This window comes from Natrix helvetica (assembly GCF_964273705.1).
Source record: "Natrix helvetica genome assembly, chromosome: 2".
NCBI lineage: Eukaryota > Metazoa > Chordata > Lepidosauria > Squamata > Natricidae > Natrix > Natrix helvetica.
This window is the reverse complement of record NC_138552.1, coordinates 216,726,732-216,748,145: the sequence shown is the minus strand read 5'-3', so window position 1 is coordinate 216,748,145 and position 21,414 is coordinate 216,726,732. Positions and strand designations below refer to the sequence as shown.

Below are 21,414 nucleotides of genomic sequence, written 5' to 3'. Positions count from 1 at the left end.
AGTAACTGTCTCAAGGTTACTAGTGAGCTAGCACTTTGGGGAGGAAAAGCTAGAGGAGAAGGAAGAAGGAGCATCTCCATTGTTCATTGCTTCAGTTCAACCTTCTCCAAACTAGTGTCCTGGATTAAACTTCCAGAATTCACAGTTTGCATAACTGGAGAAAACAATTCCAACTCTGTTACATTTTCTGAAGTAGCATATAAAATAGAAAATGACATGTCCAGTATTTCTAAACTATACCTTATCTGGTAAGAAAGAAAATAAGGTAAGAGACACCAGTTTGGCCAACAGTTTCCTGGTCTGTATGATTTCTTCTTCCAGTCCTCCATGTCTGATCTTTTGAAACACCATCAGGTGTAAGTTCAACATTTCCAGGTAGTCCTTACCTACCACAATTGGGATCAGCAACTCTATTGCTAAAGTAAAACAAAACAAAACATGACTGTGCCTGAATGTCATTTCCATTTCCGTACTTAAATAAATCACTGTGGTCATTAAACAAGACATTACATAACCACGACTTGCGATTTTAGTTCTGTGTTCTCTATTAATTCTACTTGTTGGAACTGGTTGTGAAGCTTGCAAATATCAATCATGTGACTGCAGGATGCTGCAATGAACTATGTGAGGATTTTTCACCAAGCTATTTTTTTCAACCATCACAAATCCAAATGGTTGCTAAACAAGTCAGTTGATCAGCAAGAACTACTTGTTCAGAAAGCTCTAGAGTTGTCTTTCTTTCTCTGTACCAGCATCAGAGAAGTAATGGCTATCCAAATATAACCAGACTTCCATTCTTATGGTCTTATGCTGATTCCTGCAGCTAAGGGGACTTAATATATTCCCATCTAAAAGGTCTTAAATTCCTTAATTAGGCAGTTTCTCCAGCACTGAGGACTTAATAATGAGCTCCATTTCCTGCAAACTTACACTTTAACTGCACAATATTTTGAAATACTCCTCATGTAATTAACTAAAATGTCAATCAGATGAATTTCTGAAAATCCATGAGGGTGTGTGGAATGTCCTTAGTGAACATAAAATAGCTATTTAAAAACCATTGAGGGTTGCTGATCACATGTTGCATGACATCAGGAAGGGTGAAAAAGGCAATTTTAGAATTTGGATGCTTAAGTAGGACAACACCTTGCAAGGATTGCTTTGTTTCTTTGAATTATGATATTATCCAGGGATGAAATGTTACCAGTTCGGACCAGTTTGCCCAAACCAGTAGCAGAGATGCCAGCTGTTTGCCTGAACCAGTAGTAAAAAAAATGCTACCAGTTTGGACGACCAGGCTTTTCTGACGATCAGCTGTGCCACGCAATTTATATTAGTTAGAAAGCAGGATTTCCTGCTTTCTAGCTAATCTAAACCGCGTGGCACAGCGGATTCCCCCCCCTCTCGCTGTTTGCTTACCTGGCTGTTGACTTACTTACTTGCCAGGCGCGCTCAGTAGAGGGCTCCGCCCACCCGCTCGGATGTCATGTTGATGCTCTGCGCATGCATGGAAGGTCCTCACATTGCTACCAAACTGGTAGCAAAGGTAAGTGGATTTCACCCCTGGTATCATCTTAAGAAAGCACTTAAGACAGAGTCTTCTTATTGGGGCAATGGGTGGCATATACATTTAATCAATCAATCAATCAATCAATCAATCAATCAATCAATAAAATAAGGGCTGCTCAACTAGGGATTCTCTTTTGAAAAACATGAGTCCAGTATACCCATTTGTAATTTATCTATTTCTGATTTAATACCTTTGCTTATCAAGAACTTGGGGCAATATAAACAAAGAAATTAAGTCATACATACAAGGATTTAACAGAACATATCCATAGTCAAGACACTATTATTTAAAGAAAAAAAACAAGACAAAACTGCCTGTGCTGAAAAGAGCAGTTAAAGGACTTAGTAGGCATTTTTGTGGAGGCAGAGGCTGCTCCAGATTGAGAGGTTGCAATCTAATGAAAAATTGAAATCTTATTCTGTCTTTCAATCCATGGCATTTTTGGGGGGACCAAGATTTACTTGTAACTAATTGAGCAAACTAGTTTGATTTTAAATAAGAAACAGTTAGTTGGACTCTAAAAGTTGGGGGGGGGGGGAAATAATAATATTTATTTAATAAATTTATAGGCCATCCTTCTCATACACACGACTCTGGGCAGCTAATAACAGTCCAGTGGGTCACATGTTTAGAAGCAAGTCCCAATGAGTTGAATAGAACGCAAAAAAGTTTACCTAAAGGATTGTAATCTTAGTCATTCATAGCATTTCTAATTGTGGGAATTGGTCTATAGAATATCTCCCCTTGGGGTGTACTAATTGACGGATTAGCAACAATTGTTGAATACAGATGCTAACAGCTGTATTTTTTTCACAATAACAGTAGATTTATCCAAACTTTCAAAAGATGTTGAATTACACATTCATTCCATATTAGTCACACAGAGGAGGAAACATGTATATCTTTTTTCTTTAGTCTGCATCTGAAAGGGGGAGGGGGGAGAGAAAATTAGAAATTGCTTTCCTACTTTTAGAACATGAGTAAGGAATCTGTAGCCTTCCAGATGTCCTCAGATTTAAACTTTTATTATGCAGACCACTGGTTGGGCTGTAAATACTTTATTGCATTAATGAAGAGTGTAGATAGGAGTGAATTTTCCATTTCTATTTTTTCCTATCTTTTCTTAGCTCTATAAACTGATTGAAAAGTAGTTAACTGACTTAGATCTCAACTATTCACTAGGAATAGAATGTAATTGGGTAAACACACATTACTAATTTACAACTTAGATTGCAAATCCATCTAGAAGAAAGTATGACTAAAACCATCAAAGATTAACTTCTTACTAACTTCTTCCCAAGTAATTCTGGAAATTATAATTTCATAAGGTTGATAAAGACTGTTATCAGATTGTTATTAGAAAATATTCTGCATCATCCCAGGATTTGGGTGTTAGAAGCCAATAGAAGTTAATATATTATGAACATTGTCATATTACTCTATAGTATAGAGGTATACTTTTTATCATCTTTCCTCTTATTATGATTTGTTTGCGATCCAGTGATATAGATTGCACTGAGAAATAATCATTTCACCAAGATCATCTGATGAAGTCCATGTTAAGAAAGTCTTTAAATTATAGTCATCTAATTGTTTATTTCTCTTTTATTATTGTGTTTATGTATCATCACATTGAATATTAGAACTTTTGAAAATGTGTTATAAAGACAGCTGGTGGAATATTAACTCTGTGCAAAGAAATGCCTCTTTACACATGAAGCAATGTATTTGAGAAACATTTTTTATCATAATAAAGGTTGCATATGTTAATCTATTCATTGTTAAATTCAGTTTAAAAAAAACAGGCAACAAGAAGATATCCCTAAAATATATGAGAAAAATGAAAAAAAATACTTCTGTCTGTTTTCAGGGTCTCATACAAAATCTTTATCTGGTTTTTGGAACTACAGTGGAGGATATTTTGCGCAATAAAGGATGCCAGAGAAGTCAATCAGGTAAGAAGATGTGGCATTGTTAATCCAGAATTTATGCACATTTTCCTTCTCTGTTAGGCTGAATCCAAAAGGGAATGTAATGAGTGGGAAAGGGGGAAAGAAAAGAATGGAAGTGTGAATGAATAGAATGAAAAGTTTAGTATAATTGATAATAAAAATATTATGAGCTGTTCTGTTTGCTGTACTTCTCAATACAACTCCTACCAAATTTATTTATTATCTTACCTTTATTATTTTTATAAATAACTCAAGACAATGAATAACTCAAGACTATTACACCTTCCTCCTTCTAGTTTTCCCCAATAAATACCTGGCTGAGTTTGACTGGTCTCCCAGTCAGATTTCGCACCTTTAAAGAAGAATGAATGAATGAATAAATGAAGGAAGGAAGGAAGGAAGGAAGGAAGGAAGGAAGGAAGGAAGGAAGGAAGGAAGGAAGGACTGACTTTAAAAACTTTTCAATAGTTTTATGGAAAAGGAGAACTGCTTCCTTTCTTTTGGGTTATAATTATGTAAATTGTAAAGTGGAGCGTCACAAAAATTTAAATTTATACCTCCTAAGTATAATACCACATACCTCATGAAAAATGAATTGCAGGTTTTAGAAACCTTGGTTTCCAACTTGGTACTTCATTTGATTGATTGATTTTAGTCAATCCTATCTCCCAAATGTTATTTTTCCAAAGAGGTAAGTGGGATTGGATAATCTATGCCTTTCTAAATGTTGTTGGATTCTAATTCCTATTCCCCAAAACTAGCATGTCAAGAAATTGGTGACAAAAATACTGGAAAAGACATAAGCTATTATCCCATTTATAATAGAACTGACAAGACAATTGCCTGAATATTAAAATGTACTTTAAAATCAGTGTACGCCCACCGACAAGGCAACAAATTGGCATGAGTTCTAGGGTGCATCTGACATCGTAAGAACTTTAGATTTTGTGTTAAGTATCATTAAAACAAAATTGAATAAGATATGACATTTCACAAAGATGTCATTTATTTGGGATATATTTTTGCATTAAGAGCCAAAGACAAAGAAAGATGAAACAGCCTTATCTCAGTACATATAAAAATCTTATTAAAAGGACTATTTAGAATTATCTTATGTGAATGATCAGAAGGAGGCCCCGATACTGTTTTTTGCTGGATGTTGATTGCCAATAGGATTTTTGGGGGGTTACTGTTTGGACAGCCTCTAGATCCATTATGATGATTGCAATCTTAATATACTGGGTCAAAACCCGGTTGAGGTTGATGTTATAATCTTACATTAATTACGTTGTATGTGGGCAGCCTATTATACTTTTGTGTCCACATGGTAGGAGGACGTCATTTTATTCCATCAAATTGACACTTAAGTTGATATTCCACTTCATGATCAATTTTCCATTGTGCAGTGTTGCATTTTTAGGGTTTCTACTCTGATGTTTTAAAACAGCCAAGTCATTCAAATTTCTCAGTGCTGGAAATATAGTCATTATAGACTTTGGAAAAGGATTTAGTTAGCTGTTGACACCACAATTAAATTGATTAGTATCATTAGCAGTAAGCTTTCCCCCTGCCAAGCAGTCTTTCTTTGATGAAAGTTATACTTTGGATTATTCACAGATCAAATATCCACTTTCCTCCTATTTTGCCACATTAACACTGTGCTATCATTATTTTCCATTCTGGTATACCTACTGATTTTCACTAGTATAACTAAGCATAACATGGTGATGTCAGTCTGTTGCCTTAAAAGGCTTAAAAGTTTATGAAATAAAAATAATTAATTAAAATATTCTGAAACAAGAATTCTAGGAATGCTGTTTTAATTTCTCTTTATTGATTGTTGTGAGTTGTGAAGTCGTGTCTGACCCATCACAACCCCATGGACAGCGTTCCTCCAGGCCTTCCTGTCCTCTCTCATCCTCTGGAGTCCATTTAAGCTCACGTCTACTGCTTCAGTGACTCCATCCAGCCACCTCATTCCCTGTCGCCCCTTCTTCTTTTGCCCTCAATCTTTCCCAGCATTAGGCTCTTCTCCAGTGAGTCCTTTCTTCTCATTAAGTGGTCAAAGTATTTGAGATTTATCTTCAGGATCTGGCCTTCTAAGGAGCAGTCAGGGTTGATCTCCTATACGACTGAATGGTTTGATCCCCTTGCAGTCCAAGGGACTTGCAGGAGTCTTCTCCAGCACCATAGTTCAAAGGCCTCAATTCTTTGATGCTTAGCCTTTCTTATGGTCCAACTTTCACAGCCATATATTGCAATTGGGAAAACCATTTATTGGTACGTAATGCTAAAATCTAATAGAATGTATATGTTTCATAAGTGTTCAATTTTTCAGACCATTCCAAGAATTAAATTTATACAAGACAAATGATGGGCTTCCAAATTGGTTTCACAGGAAGTGATTTTGCAGAGTACAGAATTGTTTTTAGAAGGGGATACAATGACAAGGAAACAGTTTTCAACTAAATGTTTGAAGAAAAATTATGTAGGAAGAGAGGATCATCTGAAGAATGGATTGCACAGTGGATTGTTCTTTCCTAGGTTTGACCAATTCAAGGAAGACATGGGGATCAATGTCTGTTAGCCTTGATGGCAATGTGGCTACCTCTGAAGTAGAGGTGAAATTCAGCAGGTTCTGACAGGTTCTGGAGACCTGGTAGTGGAACTTTTGAGTAGTTTGGAGAACTGGCAAATACCAATGCTGGCTGGCACTAGAGTGGGGTGGAAATGGAGATTTTGAAGTATCCTTCCCCTGCCACACCCACCAAGCCACACCTACAGAACCGGTAGTAAAAAAAACTTTGAATTTCACCACTGCTCTGAAGTTGATCTGCTGAGAGACTAATGGGCTTCCTTATGGTGTTAGTTGACCACTGTGAGAACAGGTAGCTAGACAAAATGGGCCAGGTCACTGCTTATGTTTTTATGCTAAGAACCTGGTATGGGCCATACTAAAGTTGTTGTGGTTGCAACAATCTGCATGAAGCAGGAGATTGGCTAGGTGACCACAAAGGCTGTTCCCAAGTCTCAAATTCTTGAATCTTAGTCATATTGAGAGCAAGCCTCTTCCCTTGTAGTTCTCAAACTTATGCCAAGAATCTGGAGTTTAGGACTTGTGTCTCTGAATTTATCTTTTTTAAAAAAACTGGATTTGTTGTTTCAGCAAAAGGGCTGCCAAGAAGCATTGTACCAGCATTAGGCATGCTCTGACAGAAATTTGCAGTTTTCTGCCAACTCAGTTTAGAAAGACTGTTGTCTATCCAAAGGGAGTGAAACATACATTGAAATAGTAACACTTAGGAAATCTTCATTTCTTCAATTTTGTGGAGTGGAAAATAGGGTTTACAGGATAAAAGAAAGGCGGAAAATCCATACAATGCCATCCTAGACCTGTTCTGTCAAGACTACCCCCTCCTTTTGTTAGTGGGGTTTTCAGTACACTTAACACTCCCCACCCTTAATCTTATTTTTGGTGCCTCAAAAGAGCCAAAGAAGGCAAAGATCACTTAGGGCAAAATGTGGGAACAGATTTCTTTTCTCATGATGAAAGGTACCCTTTCAAGCCCTCAAAATATGTTTCAGAAGGCTCTTCATCCTGTCTCCTCATCCATTTGATTTGCAGGGTGCCTAGTAAACTGCAGGAAGAGAATGGGGAGCCCCACTCTCCATCCCATTTATCTTCCATTCTCCCAGCCAGACCAACTAATTGTAGCACATGTAATGCCATCACAGCACTATCCCAGAAGAAAAGCAATGCCAAGAGTGAATGAAGATCCTGATTTCCATATAATCCTGTTCTCCTTCTGAAACAGCAGAATTATGATTAGGGCTGCGCAGTGCTTTGGATTTGATTATTGAACACAGCTTTGGGCTATGGAGATTCTGCTCTTCTCCATAGCCCAAAGCTGTATTTGATGTTCCTGGCTGGAACATCAAAATATTTTGGAATCCAATTCAAATGATTGCACTTCCTTGGTAATAATGCCAAGTTCAAAATTGGGGCCAACTTTCCATATCACATTAATCTCATTGGTGGTATCATAATTTCTCTATCCCCTTTCCAACAGTGTCTGCAGGATATAATCAAAGACAAGATGATGACTTTGACCACACCCTGTGGACACCTGGCTCCTCTCTTTTCACTACAAAAGAGGGTACAATTGGCCAATGCAGAATTATTTTTCTAAAGCCACATGCCCGCTGCTCATCTTTGTTCAGTGATGCTAAGAAGTGTCTCCAATAATTAACAAATTTCTAAGTTTGTTCAAGCAAGTTGCTTGGACTTTTAAAGTAAAGGTAAAGGTTCCCCTCGCACACATGTGCTAGTCGTTCCTGACTCTAGGGGGACATTTCAAAGCCGAAGAGCCAGGGCTGTCCGAAGATGTCTCCATGGCCATGTGGCCGGCATGACTAACCACCGAAGGTGCACGTAACGCCGTTACCTTCCCATCAAAGGTGGTTCCTATTTTTCTACTTGCATTTTTACATGCTTTCAAACTGCTAGGTTGGCAGAAGCTGGGAGAAGTAACGGGAGCTCACTCTGTTGTGTGGTGCTAGGGATTCAAACCACTGAACTGCTGACCTTTCTGATTGACAAGCTCAACATCTTAGCCACTGAGCCACTGCGTCCCCTGTTTGGACTTTTAAAAGTCCTTAAAAAGGATGATTATGGTATCTTTAATGTCTATACCTTTGCATTCCTCCTGTGCAGTCATTTCTGAAGGGAAATAATTAAGACTCAAACATTTATTTTAATTACATTATTTTTTGCTCCCTTTTTAAAAGTAAAATTCTGCCAGGAACCAGAATGTTGAAAAGACATCAGGAGTTATTTCAGAAGGACAATGTTGTATAGGATGCATGTTATGATTGTAACTGAATTGCACAGGTTGAACAGCTTTCTATGGCATTTCTAAAGAACTTTTTCATTGCCTTCTGAGATAGGAGAGGATAATTCTTTAGATTTGGGATTTAAGCTGTGGAAAGCAATAATTGAAAAGAGCTGGGATCCAACCTCTTTTCTCCCCTTCATATAACTTGAATTGAACCTGCTCCAAAAGAGATCCTTTTGAAATCATTCTAATGCACCAATGTATAATTTTAATCAAAGGATACAACCAGTGGAACATAGTTTGGTTCATGCGTGCATTCTCGTTTTGTTTTCTTTCTTTGCAGCTGAAGTGAACACTATTAATGAGAATACAGAGATCCTGCATCTCAGTCCATCAATCATGACAGAGTATGTTGGAGAAAACGCAGAGAAGAAAGCAGAATTCTGTGATCGCTCTTGTGAAGAGCTTGGATCTATGTTTGCTGAGCTCCATGGATTACGAGTTGTTATCAACGGTTTGTCTGACAAGTTGAAAAGTGTGGTAGGTAACTCCAGTCATTCTGGCTCTAAGTGGTTTTCAGCCTTGGGTTCCCAGGATATAGTTGCATTACATTGGTCATTGTTTCCAGCAATGGGTGATGGAAATTCTGGTCTACCTTCTAGGTTCACATGACTAAAAACTTTCAGAAATTATGAGGGTTCTGTCCAGGGGTGGGCTTCAAAAATTGCACCAATGGGTTCGCTGCCCTATTGCTGGGTGGATGGGGCCATGGTGGGCGTGGCCTAGTTGGCCTCTTGGACTATAGTGGGGGGAGCATTTTTCATCCTCTCCAGGCTTTGGAGGCTTTCCTCGAGTCTGGGATGGTGAAAACTTCCTCACCCGGGCTCTGGAGTCCCTCTGCAGGCCAGAAATGGGCCCATTTCCAGCCTTCCAGAATTTCCAGTCGGAGCTTTTTTTTTTTTGCCCTCCCCAGGCTCCAGAGGCTTTCCTCGAGCCTCTGGGAGGGCGAAATCTGCTTCCCCTGGGTTCTGGAGGCCCTCTGGAGGTTGGAAAGAGGCCGATTTCCAGACTTCCAGAACTTCTGGTAGGCCCATTTTTTGTCCTTCGCGAGCCTCCATGTGGGCCCTGCTCTTACCTGGCATGATGAATGGAGTCCCCCTCCCCGTCCCTCCCTCCCCGCCTTGCCTTTACATTGAGTCTCTGCATGGAGACAGCCAGCCAGGAATGGCATTTGGGGGTTCGCCGAACTGGGCAGAATCCTAGCTAGAGGATCACCTGAACTCTGCGAACCCCCAGCAGCCCACCCCTGGTTCTGTCTGTCTCTCTTTCTCTCTCATACACATGCACTTATTTATTTAAAACACTGATAAGGATCACTGGGAATATCCTGAGCTTTGTGCTTGATATTCAACTAGCACTCGTGATTAGAATTCCAAAGCAGTTTCTTTCCTATTCTTAAGCCAAAATGGATAATGCCTAAGAAGTCGCTCTTTGCTGATTCTAAGCAGTAGACTATGTAACATATTGTATAATGAATGCATCATGCTTTTCACTGTAGGCTGGTTCCAGACTTGGTCATACTTGAATTCGTTTCACTGAAATCAACAGAATAATTTACTCCATAATTTTCTATGAGTTTAGCAACATGTAAATTAAATAGCCAAAATACCCAGACTGAAGTACTCTTTTTTTCCTGTCTTTCATTCAACCATGTCCAAGTCTAAGAAGCTGTCTTGCCTAATCTCTGCAGTTTCCTTGGCAAGATTTTTTTTCAGAAGTGGTTTGCCATTACTTAATTCTTAGGGCTGAGAGAAAGTGATTGACCCGAGGTCATCTAGCTGGTTTCATGCCCGAGGCAGGACTAGAGCTCACAGACTTCTAGTTTCTAGCCTGATGCCTTAACCACTACACCAAATTGGCTTTCAAGCTAACATTAGGGTGGCTCAATTGAATGTGAGTTTGTATGTGTCTGTAATGGGGTTACGAGGTAGGGAAGAAAGATGAGTGGAAGAGGGATTCTCATTGGAGTTAGAATTTGGCGAGAGGCAGTTTAGTTCCTCTCTGCCTTGATTCTTATCTGTTCTTTTTTTTTTTTACTCTTCTGTGACCTATTTCTCTATTCGTTTGGCATATACTTTGGAAACAGTTGATAGGAAGGTATTTCATCTGGCAAATGAATGCCAGTTCCAAAATGCTTCAATCTTCTTAGTTAAGATTATAGCCAACTCTGCAGTATGAATCAAATCTGCATATTTTTATTTGCTTGCTCATTGACTTCTTTCTTATTATCCTCTCATATCAGAAACTGTCTTGCATGGGGTTCTCCCTTATCATATTCCTCTAAGGTAACTCTTTGAAGTAGATGGGGTTGAGAGAAAATGACTCAGGTTAACCAGTTACTTTCTGTGGCTGAAAGAGGACTTCCATTTGAACCTCCCTAGTCATCTTCCTGGACCTGAAGTACAACACCACACTGACTCTCACCACACACTTGAAATAGATCCAGTGGTGGGATTCAATTTTTTTACTACTGGTTCTGTGGGTGTGGCATGACTTGGTGGGTGTGGCTTAGTGGACATGGCAGGGAAAGGATACTGTAAAATCTCCATTTCCTCCCCACTCCAGGGGAAGGTTAGTGCAAAATCCCCATTTCCTCCTGATCAGCTGAGACTCGGGAGACAGAGAATAGATGGGAGCGGGGCCAGTCAGAGGTGGTATTTACTGGTTCTCCAAACTACTCAAAATTTCCGCTACTGGTTCTCCAGACCTTGTCAGAACCTGCTGAATATCACCTGTAGTCTGAAGTGGTCTAATTTGTGCTAGATGAGTGGAATCCAATATTAAATAAAATTCTACTGGAGGAATAGTTTTTCCACGGAATGTATTGCTATCTGCATAAGCTTGACAGACATGAATTGTAATATGAGTTGATATTTGTACCCCAAAAATATGGCAATTGAATTATTTGCTTCCTTTTTGACTGACACATTAGCTGGGTACAAATAATGTCCTTTCTAAGTATTCTGCATTTCTAAACTAACTGCAGGTAAAGTTTCATATTTATTTGTTCATGATGTATTCACTTGTAATGGCTCATTCTTTCATTGTAGTCAGAGGAGAATAACAAAATTGTATCAGAGTTGCTTGGTCCCAACAAAACACTCAAGAACCACACCGCTTGCTGGCAAGATGGCCGTGAATTTGCAAATAACTCACACTGGGTGGTGGACAGCTGTACAAAATGTAGCTGCCAGGTGAGCCTTTTAAGAATCTCTTCATACTATGCACTGTTTCCTTATCTCAGTCATGATATGTTTTAAAAGTCTGCATTTATGTCAGGATGAGTGAAAAAACCACCAATGGACAGTCTCAATAAATTTCCATTTCTATTGCTTGTAAGATTGGATTTTGGTCTAGATCAGGGGTGTCAAAATCAATTTTATTGAGGACAGCATCAGGGTTGTGTTTAACCTCAGGGGTAATGGTGGGTGTGGCTGGGGTGGGCGTGGCCAGCTCAATGTCACCAGTGTCGGGGGCACCTGTGGTGACCTGAGCACTCTGTCAGTGAAAACAGGCTTATGAGCTCTGTTTTCAGCTGTGACGGCCTCTTGAAACCCTCTGCCAGTGGAAATGGAGCTCGGGAGGGCCACACGCAGCCTTCCTGAGCTCCGTTTTCACTGGCAGAGACACTGCAGGACAATCCTTCGCTGTTTCCAGAGCGGTCCACCAGTCAGATTTAAGCATCCCATGGGCCGGATCTGGCTCCCAGGTTTTAAGTTTGACACCCCTGGTTTAGACTGTTATTTCCATGCACAGGCAAAGGAATGTAGAAATGATAAGGAATTCAACTGAAGTATTTTTTTAAAAAAAAATAACAAAACAAACCATTCCACTTTGCTATGTTGGATTTTGAACAACAATTGTTAATTGGGTAAAGATAGTCTGTAATCCTAAGTATACTAACCATGCTCTAAATCCCATTGCATCAAATGTAGCCAATTCTAAATTTGATATTTAGCTGATCGTGTGATAGATTGTTCTTTCAAACCTTAACCAAACGCTAAGGTATCATGAATAGGAATTTATTTATGGGACTACCTCTCCCAATTACTCCTACCCATCTTATTTAATCATGCAGAAGGGGTATGTTATGGGGCCCATAGAGAGCCTTTCCTTTTATTGCACCTGCCATTTGGAACACCATCCACCTGTAACTCAGGTTGGTCCCAACAATAACTCTGTTGATGGATTTAGAGGTTCGGTTGTCATGACTCATGAGATGGTTATGCAAATCAAGTTTGATTGTCTTTTTTAAACTGTGACTGCTGGTCATGTATTTTATTTTCATTGTTGGTTGTGTTTTTAATTTGTTAGTCATCCAGAGTCACTATGGTGAGATAATCAGTCATATAAATTGAACTCAGCAAACAAAAAGTAGGAATTTGTCACAGGGAGTAAAATGTTTAATTTTAAAATGGTTATGAGTTCATAATCCAGACCATGTGAAATTCTTTGGAGGCTAATTGCAACAGATTCCAGTCTTAGCCACTGGAATTACATAGCATCATAATTTTATGTCCCCATTCTACGGTAGTAGACATAGAAGTAGATTCCATTGCTCAGAAGCTCCAAAGTGGAGAAGAAATGAAACATTTTGTCTTCTAAGCTTCTAGTGGGCAGCCTGTGAATTTTTGTTTGCCATCTTCAATGACCTAGTGTGCAACAGGATCTTCATCTGTAGAACATCCACTATGGAAAATGGTACTTTGGAAGCCGATATGAAGAAGAGTGTGTATGTGTGAGTCCCAAGTCCAGAGATGAGACAATGAGATCCAATCAAGTTTCACCCTTTATTTGCTTGCACCTAATGAACAGAATCTTGCCAAATTAAAGCTATAACCTTATAACCTACTATATGCATCCTGAGAGATTCCAGGGTATGGCTATCCTCAATCTCTTTCTCTGCTCCCCTCAAATGTATCCAACAGGAATGAGATGTCAAAAAAGCAAGATGGTAGATGCAATTGTAGCCCTACCTCTTTTAGACATCTGTTGATTAGCCATACATGAACAGAAGGTTTGCATCATGATGGGTGTATCTTGCCAACTTGGCTATTTTTATTAACCCATACCTTCACACCCCTTGGATATTCTGGATATAGAAACCAAGCAACCAAGATTGTGACTGAGAAAATAAGTATAACAGAAGGACCGGGATGGAGATACTATACGTAACTCCTCTTGATCAAGGTTATTTACCCATGAGTTTTGAGTGGTATCTCATTGGAGATATGTATGCTATTGCACGAAAAGCAATAGAAAATTCTACTTTATATCATTTGGTATATCTTTTTTTTTATCAAAAAGAAAATCAGCTTATCCAATTAAGTTCCAGTGATTTGCACGTTTCTAATTTTTTAAAGAGATTTCTTTAGTTGACTTCATTTCTCTATTATACTCTGACCCTGGGATTGATTGTTGTTGTTTTTTTGCGTATAGGACTCTAAAACCGTGTGCAATAAAATCACATGCCCGCCTGTGCATTGTGCCCGTCCAACTTTTATTGATGGCGAGTGCTGTCCTATCTGCTCTCACAGTAAGTATGCTACATTTTCCCAATTTGTATGATGCGGCCTTCCATCATATTAAATATCACTGTATTTAAGGTAAGCCAAAAACACCAATTCAGTAACCAAAGAAAAAAATGTGGTTGCACAGGGAAATGAGCACAGATTGAAATAAAATGACAATTTCCCAAATGAAGAACAAGGATCTTTGCTAATATTCTTGGTTCAATTAAACCCTGCAATTTGAAATGGTATAGCCCTTTAAACAGGAACTTCATTCTGGGATTTTCTACTTCACTTTTTAGTAGGGGTGTTGTTTATTTGAAAATTCCTCCATGTGAGATTCATACTCTAATTCAAAACCAAAACAAAGGGATGTTTTGGAAACTGTGATGCTTACAAAGGCCACCTAAAAATAATAATAATAGCATTCTCTATAAACCTAACACTAAATAGAGTTGAGATAAACTAAATCACCCAACTAGCAAGTTACTATAATAACCATATTCATTGGATTTTGAGCTGCATATCATTTTGGAAAGTTAGCACTTTACAGAGCTTTGTTTGCATCTCCTGTCCTTCTGATTGTTTGGATCTTCTGTCCTTCTAATTCCTAACCTACCTGTAAATGATGACAAGCTAATATTTGTAAATAACTGGACCATCTCAGAATATTTGTGTCTTCTGATTTGCAGCTGACGATAAGGAGGAAGGCTGGTCTCCCTGGTCAGAGTGGACAGAATGCTCAGTCACATGTGGAGCTGGAACCCAACAGCGAGGAAGATCATGTGATGTCACCAGCAATACTTGCCGAGGCTCATCCATTCAGACCAGGACTTGCTCTCTTGGCAAATGTGACAATCGCAGTGAGTATTATAACACATTATTTAACTTTGCATCCAGTGAAAGGACAGTAAATCTGGGATTAATCTTAAAAGAAGGATAAAAATGAGGTACCATGAGATTAAGATATGCTCTTTTCTAAACACCTTTATAATCTTATTTTTTGCAGTATTTTTAGGGGTACAATAGCTCAGCTGTTAAAGACACTGTGTTTGTCAGCTGGAAAGCTTGAGTTCAAGACCTGACCTCCATGCAGTGGGTGAACTCCCATTACTTGCCCCATCTCCTGCCCACCTAGCAGTTCAAAAGCATGAAAATGCGAATAGATAACTAGGTACCACTTTGGTGGGAAGGCAACAGCATTCCATGTGCCTCCGCATATAATCATACTGGCTATATGACCATGGAAATCTTGGCAGACAATGCTGGCTCCCTCAGCTAAGAAATGGAAGTGAGTACTGTCCCCTAGGGCTGGACATGACTGGACAGGGGAAACCTTTACCTTTACTTTTATTTTTCCCCAAGAGGGAATTGCTCAAGTAGCAATTGATTGGTGAAGATATTGCTCTGTCTGACCCAGATGGGTGTTTATAGAACTATGTGTGCAATTTGTTGATATGACTGGAGGTCTGATGAAGAGGTAGCAGGAACCATCAGACATATAATTGTATCTTGAATTATAATCCAAGAGAGATTTATACAGTATATACCTAGAGATAAACTGGAATTTCCTTTAGATTCTTTGAGGCTGAAGAAGCAAATTCATTATCATTTTTTCTTTCTCTTGATCAGTACGTCAAGATGGTGGTTGGAGTCACTGGTCTCCTTGGTCTTCCTGTTCCGTAACATGTGGAGTAGGCAACATCACTCGCATACGACTCTGCAATTCCCCAATGCCACAAATGGGTGGGAAAAGCTGCAAAGGAGGTGGGCGTGAAACTGAAGAATGCAAAAGGGACCCATGTCCAAGTGAGTTTGTTGATTGGAATCTCTGTCTTGTAATAGGACCATATGCATATGCATGAAAAGCCTTCCATGGGTATAATGAAAGAGTTCAAAGTCTACATCTTCTATAGTAGAAAGCATCTGTTGTGGCCCACCAGTGGCCAGCAGAGCCGGCAGCAGATTTGGACAGTGAGTGGATTGGGAGGAACATGGGCCAGGCCTGGAGTCTGGGGAAGGCTCTGATGAAGGCTCTGTGTCGGAGGCAGAGAGTGGGCCAGAGCCATATGCCAGTTTTCAGCTGCCTTCACAGTCAGACATCAGTGAGGCAGATAACAGATGGAGCCTTTTCCCAGTGTGCACATGTGCAGAGTTGCCAGACGATGGGAACAGCTAAAGAACAGGGGTCAATTTCGGAGTAAGACCACAGGTGGACGATGAATGGCCCCTCCCAAAGGAAATAAAAGAGGAGCGAAAGGAGAGTGGAGTTTGCAGGAGACAATTGGTTTGCTTAATTGGTTCATGACTCTCCAAGACTGCTTGCCAAGTTTTGCAGACATCGTCTGTCAGCTCTCCAAGCCAGATAAGGTCTGTGACTGTAAATTCTCTGTTGAAAGACTGTGCTAGATTTGCTGGATCTGAATGAGCAGAATTCACAGTAAATTAATAAAAGGGTTTTTTGTTGGGACAAGGAATTTGCTTCATGCTCTTGGGAAGCCTAGGTCAGAACAGCATCTTCTTTTTTAAATATTTTTTTATTTTTTTATTTTCAAAACAAACACAAAACATAAAATCTTCCTTCTTTACATACTGTAGAAAGTTGGTTACAAAAGGCTTTTGTGCATCTCTTCCACAGTCATCAAGCATAATTCATATTAACTCAAGTATTTTAACCCAGATATTTATACATGTCACCATCATCACACCTCCATTTTCATTTGACTATAATTGTTTAAACGTCCTTCATCATAAAATATACCAAGATTTAATACATAAACAGATACTGGCATTTCATTTACTATTTCTAAAATCCTCCAAGAACACTGAATCCTTATGTCCTATTCTAGCTAAACATCCATAATATTTAATAACAAAATTTTCTAATCCTCCTTTCCAAATCACTGTTTACAATTTACATCCAGTTTTCTTATGTTGTACCCATACATACATGCATGCATGCATGCATGCATACACACACACACACACACACACTGTATACATTGTTATCATTATCCCTCCTTTATTTGACTATATCCTGTATCATAACATTTTCCCCCTAATAATCAAGACTTAACTGTATCTAATTTAGTTCTTTTTTATTAACCTTTATATATAATCCAAAAGGATTTCTAATCTTCCTTTCATGGCTACCATTCAATATTCATATCCAATTATTACTTATCATAACATTACAGATTGTATACATTATTATCATTATCAATTATTTATTTAACTATATCTATTGTCACTAAATTTCATTAAGTTTAACTAGTTTTAAATTATACTCTTCCATCTATCAACCTGTATCTTTCCAGTAGCAAAACAGTCTCATATCTTCTGCCATTCAAATTTGCATGGACTCCTCTTAGCAACTCCTTGCTTATAAAATCTCTCATGTAATTTTGATGCCCTTCTTCTGTTTCCTTAATCAGCTTATCTTTTATTGTCGGTAGTGTTATCAATGATGTTGCTAATAAAATTTCTCTCTTTAAATCCATAAATTATTTTGTTTTTTCTTCTTCTGTGTCTTGCCATCTGGGGTAGAGTTCCTCTCCATTTAATTCCTCTTTCAGTATTCAACTCTTTCCATTTTCAGAGACAAACCAATCACCATAAATATAAGCACATTTAATTTCTTTATAGTCATTTTTCTCTTCGATTTTTAAGATTCTAACCACCACTTTTTCCACTTGATAAACATCTCCAACTTCTTCATCATATTTTACTGTTAGATGCTCTAAGTCTTCCAACTTCTTCTCTATCCTCTCAAATGTGTTTGATGATTTCTGTATTTCTAAGAATATATTTTGTAGACTTAAAGTTTCTTTCTGCTGTTGAAATTGTGCCATTATCTCCAGGTAACAAATACTGCTGCTCTAGCTTGGAAGGTTTTAACAAGATTAAGCATAGATTCACAATAATGTTTTATTTTCACTTTTCTCTGGTTAAAGATATACTTCAAAGGGACATCTGTATGTTTTTCTTCTTATCACTCTCTATAAACAAGCAGTGAGACCTTGGAATGCCATGCCAGGATAATCAGTGAGAAAAGCAAGAGTGTTTCATTTCCAATACACAAACCTCCAGTCTCCAAGTAGCAGTGTTATTGTTGCAACTTTCTTTGTTTCTTTTTGTTTCTTTTTTGTATTTCAAGTTTTAAAAAAGTCCGATTCTTGAATGAGTTAGAAGAACACCCACAGTAATGAAAGAGGAGAATTTTAGTCCATAGGTTAGAAAGAATAATAAAAGAAAAAAAAATAGAAGAAGAAAACTTAATCCATTTGTTTTAAAAGGCTTGCATAAATTCCATCCATGAACATAGCATTTAAAAAGTAAGATAACCCACTGTCCAAAACCATTCCAAACTTAATTCCACTGCTTATTTCTTCTGTTCTCCAATTTAAATTAATTTTAAGTTTTTTATAGACAGTTTCTTTTAAAACGATCAAATGCAGCCCAGACTTACTTTATCCATTGGGATAGGTGAATTAGGGTATAATATTAGTGAGTTCCTTTGAGTATGCAAATAGTGTTTTGGAATATTGATAAGACCAAAAACAAAGAAGTTTAATATTAATCACACTAATGAAATGGCCAGTTAAAGTAAGTGTGGTTACTGCAATCACTTATCAATTGAGATTTTTGTTCCTTATGCTAAAATGTTGTTGTCTAACTTCTTCCAGTCAATGGTCGATGGGGTCCTTGGTCTCCATGGTCAGCATGCACAGTTTCCTGTGGTGGAGGCATTCGTGAGCGATCTCGTCTCTGCAATAGTCCAGAACCTCAGTATGGTGGAAAGTCATGCGCAGGAGATGTCATTCAACGTGATATGTGCAATAAACAGGATTGTCCGATAGGTGAATATGGAATACATTGGAATGTCACATGAGTTCTAAACCAATATACTGTATCCTTGCGAGATATATAGGAGGAGCTGTAGCTCGTTGATACCTTAGCTTTTTATTTATTTATTTATTTCTTGGATTTCTAAACCGCCCTCTCTCCCAGAAAGGGACTCGGGGCGGTGTACAGTCAAATGCAGATAAAAATACAATAGTAATATAAAACAATTAAATACATTTGGATGGAGGAGATAAGGCTGTACAGGAAATAAATAGACTATAAAAAACCCTAAAAACACCCCAATTAAAACCCAGACCCAATTAAGATATATCCCGGGAGGTAAACTAAGAGAGTGCCAAGCCAGCTGATTGAAATAGGTGAGTCTTTAATTTCTGACGGAAGGAACGGAGGTCGGTGGTAGTTCAAATGTCGGGGGGGAGGTCATTCCAGAGGGTTGGGCCCATCACAGAGAAGGACCTACTCCTAGGTGTTGCCCGCTGGCATTGCCTAGTGGACGGCACCAGGAGGAGTCCCTCCCTGTGTGAGCGGATAGGTCGCAGGGACGTGTGTGGAAGGATGCGATCCTGCAGATAACTAGGTCCTATGCCATGGAGCGCTTTAAAGATGGTGATCAGTACCTTGAAACGCACCCGAAAGGCCACAGGTAGCCAGTGCAGCTCGCGCAGGAGAGATGTTACGTGGGAGTAACGTGTACTCCCCATGATAACCCGCGCGGCTGCGTTCTGAACTAGCTGCAGTCTCCGGATGCGTCCCAAGGGAAGCCCCATGTAGAGGGCATTGCAGTAGTCCAGGCGAGACGTCACCAGCGCATGAGTGACCGTGCACAGGGCACTCCGGTCCAGTAGGGGGCGCAATTGGCGTACCAGGCGAACCTGGTGGAACGCCCCCCTTGCCACGGCTGCCACATGGTCCTCCACTGTCACTTCGACAGCCTCGTTGGGGTGGTTTGGGGTTGAAATGTACAGCTGAGTGTCATCAGCGTACAGGTGGTACTCAACCCCAAAACCACGGATGATCTCACCCAGCGGCTTCACATATGCGTTGAACAGGAGAGGCGAGAGGACCGACCCCTGTGGCACCCCACAAGTGAGTGGCCTCAGGGACGACCTCTGCCCCCCTGTCAACACACATTGCTTCCGGTCAGAGAGGTAGGAGCCGAACCACCGCAAAACAGTGCCTCCGACTCCCATCCCCTCCAACCGGCGCAATAGGATACCATGGTCGATGGTATCAAAAGCCGCCGAGAGGTCTAATAGGACCAGGATAGAGGAACAACCCCTATCTCTGGCCCTCCAGAGATCATCAACCAACGCGACCAAGGCTGTCTCTGTGCTGTGCCTGGGTCGGAAGCCGGACTGGCATGGCTCTAGATAGTCGGATTCGTCCAGGTGTCGTGGAAACTGCTGCGCCACCACATTCTCAACAACCTTCGCCAAAAAGGGGAGGTTGGAGACTGGACGGTAATTAGCTAGCTCCATTGGGTCGAGCGAAGGTCTCTTGAGCAAGGGTCTCACCACCGCCTCTTTCAAGGCGGTTGGTAAGTATCCCTCACCCAATGAGGCGTTCACCAGGCCCAGAAGCCAGCCTCGTGTCACCTCCCATGCTGCCAGTACCAGCCAGGAGGGGCACAGGTCCATTGAACATGTGGTGGGCCGCAGCCGTCCACGTAACCTGTCCAAATCCTCGGGGGCAACAGAGTCAAACTCCTCCCAGAATGGTCTCTCAAGACTCGCTGTTGACGGCTCGTCTGGTCCACTGACGGGGGTCCATCCGCTCCGGATCTGATCAATTTTGTCCTGAAGATATTCCCCAAACTCCTCTGCTCTTCCCTGTAAGGGTGTCTCCCGCGTCCCCTGCGACAAAAGGGAGCGGGTCACCCGAAACAGGGAGGCAGGGCGGTTATCCGTGGACGCAATAAGGGCGGCACAATGTCTACGCTTGGCCGCTCTTATTGCCACAAGGTAAGTCCGCAAGTAGGCTCTTACCTGTGTTCGGTCAGATTCGGAGCGTGAGGACCTCCACCTGCTCTCTAGACGTCTCCTGTGGCGCTTCATCACCCTTAGCTCCTCAGTGAACCAAGGAGCCTGGGAGGGTCGATGCCGCAGGAGAGGTCGCAAAGGCGCAACCCGGTCCAAGGCCCCAGTCGTCGCCCTATTCCAGGCAGTCACTAGGTCCTCGGAGCGGGAGCGGGACAGGGCTACAGGTATTGGCCCAAGCTCCATCTGGAATCTGTCCGATTCCATCAGGTGCCTGGGGTGGTACCAGCTTGTAGAGTCTGGTTCCGCCTCCTCGCGGTGGGGGATAGCGCCAGGAAAGTCCAGCCGGAGGGATGAGTGATCTGACCATGACAGGGGCGTGATGACTAAGTCCCCTATTCCCAGATCACTCGTCCACTGTTCAGATACAAAAATGAGGTCCAGTGTGTGGCCCCCTTCGTGAGTGAGCTGATTTAAATGTAGAAGGCACCTGAATCAGAGGTGGAGTCCTACCAGTTTGGACTGGTTTGTCCGAACTGGTAGTGGTATGGCAGCCTGGGTCAATGGAATCAGCAGCGACCCAGGCCTGCCATGCCCCCAAACTGGTTCTGGTTGCTGTCACCATTGCTGCCATCTTGTTTTTGA

General features: G+C 40.5%; 1 protein-coding gene across 1 annotated transcript in view; it reads left to right on the top strand.

The window, feature by feature from the left end:
• The window catches only part of THBS2 (thrombospondin 2), a 54,950-nt gene that overhangs the window by 6,919 nt on the left and 26,617 nt on the right, over positions 1 to 21,414 (top strand). Inside the window, exons 4-10 of the mRNA XM_081940895.1 lie at positions 3,441 to 3,525; positions 8,701 to 8,897; positions 11,468 to 11,611; positions 13,857 to 13,953; positions 14,620 to 14,790; positions 15,560 to 15,736; positions 18,613 to 18,786. Of these exons, the coding sequence (XP_081797021.1) occupies positions 3,441 to 3,525; positions 8,701 to 8,897; positions 11,468 to 11,611; positions 13,857 to 13,953; positions 14,620 to 14,790; positions 15,560 to 15,736; positions 18,613 to 18,786 (1,045 nt within the window). The remainder of the gene's footprint in view (positions 1 to 3,440; positions 3,526 to 8,700; positions 8,898 to 11,467; positions 11,612 to 13,856; positions 13,954 to 14,619; positions 14,791 to 15,559; positions 15,737 to 18,612; positions 18,787 to 21,414) is intronic.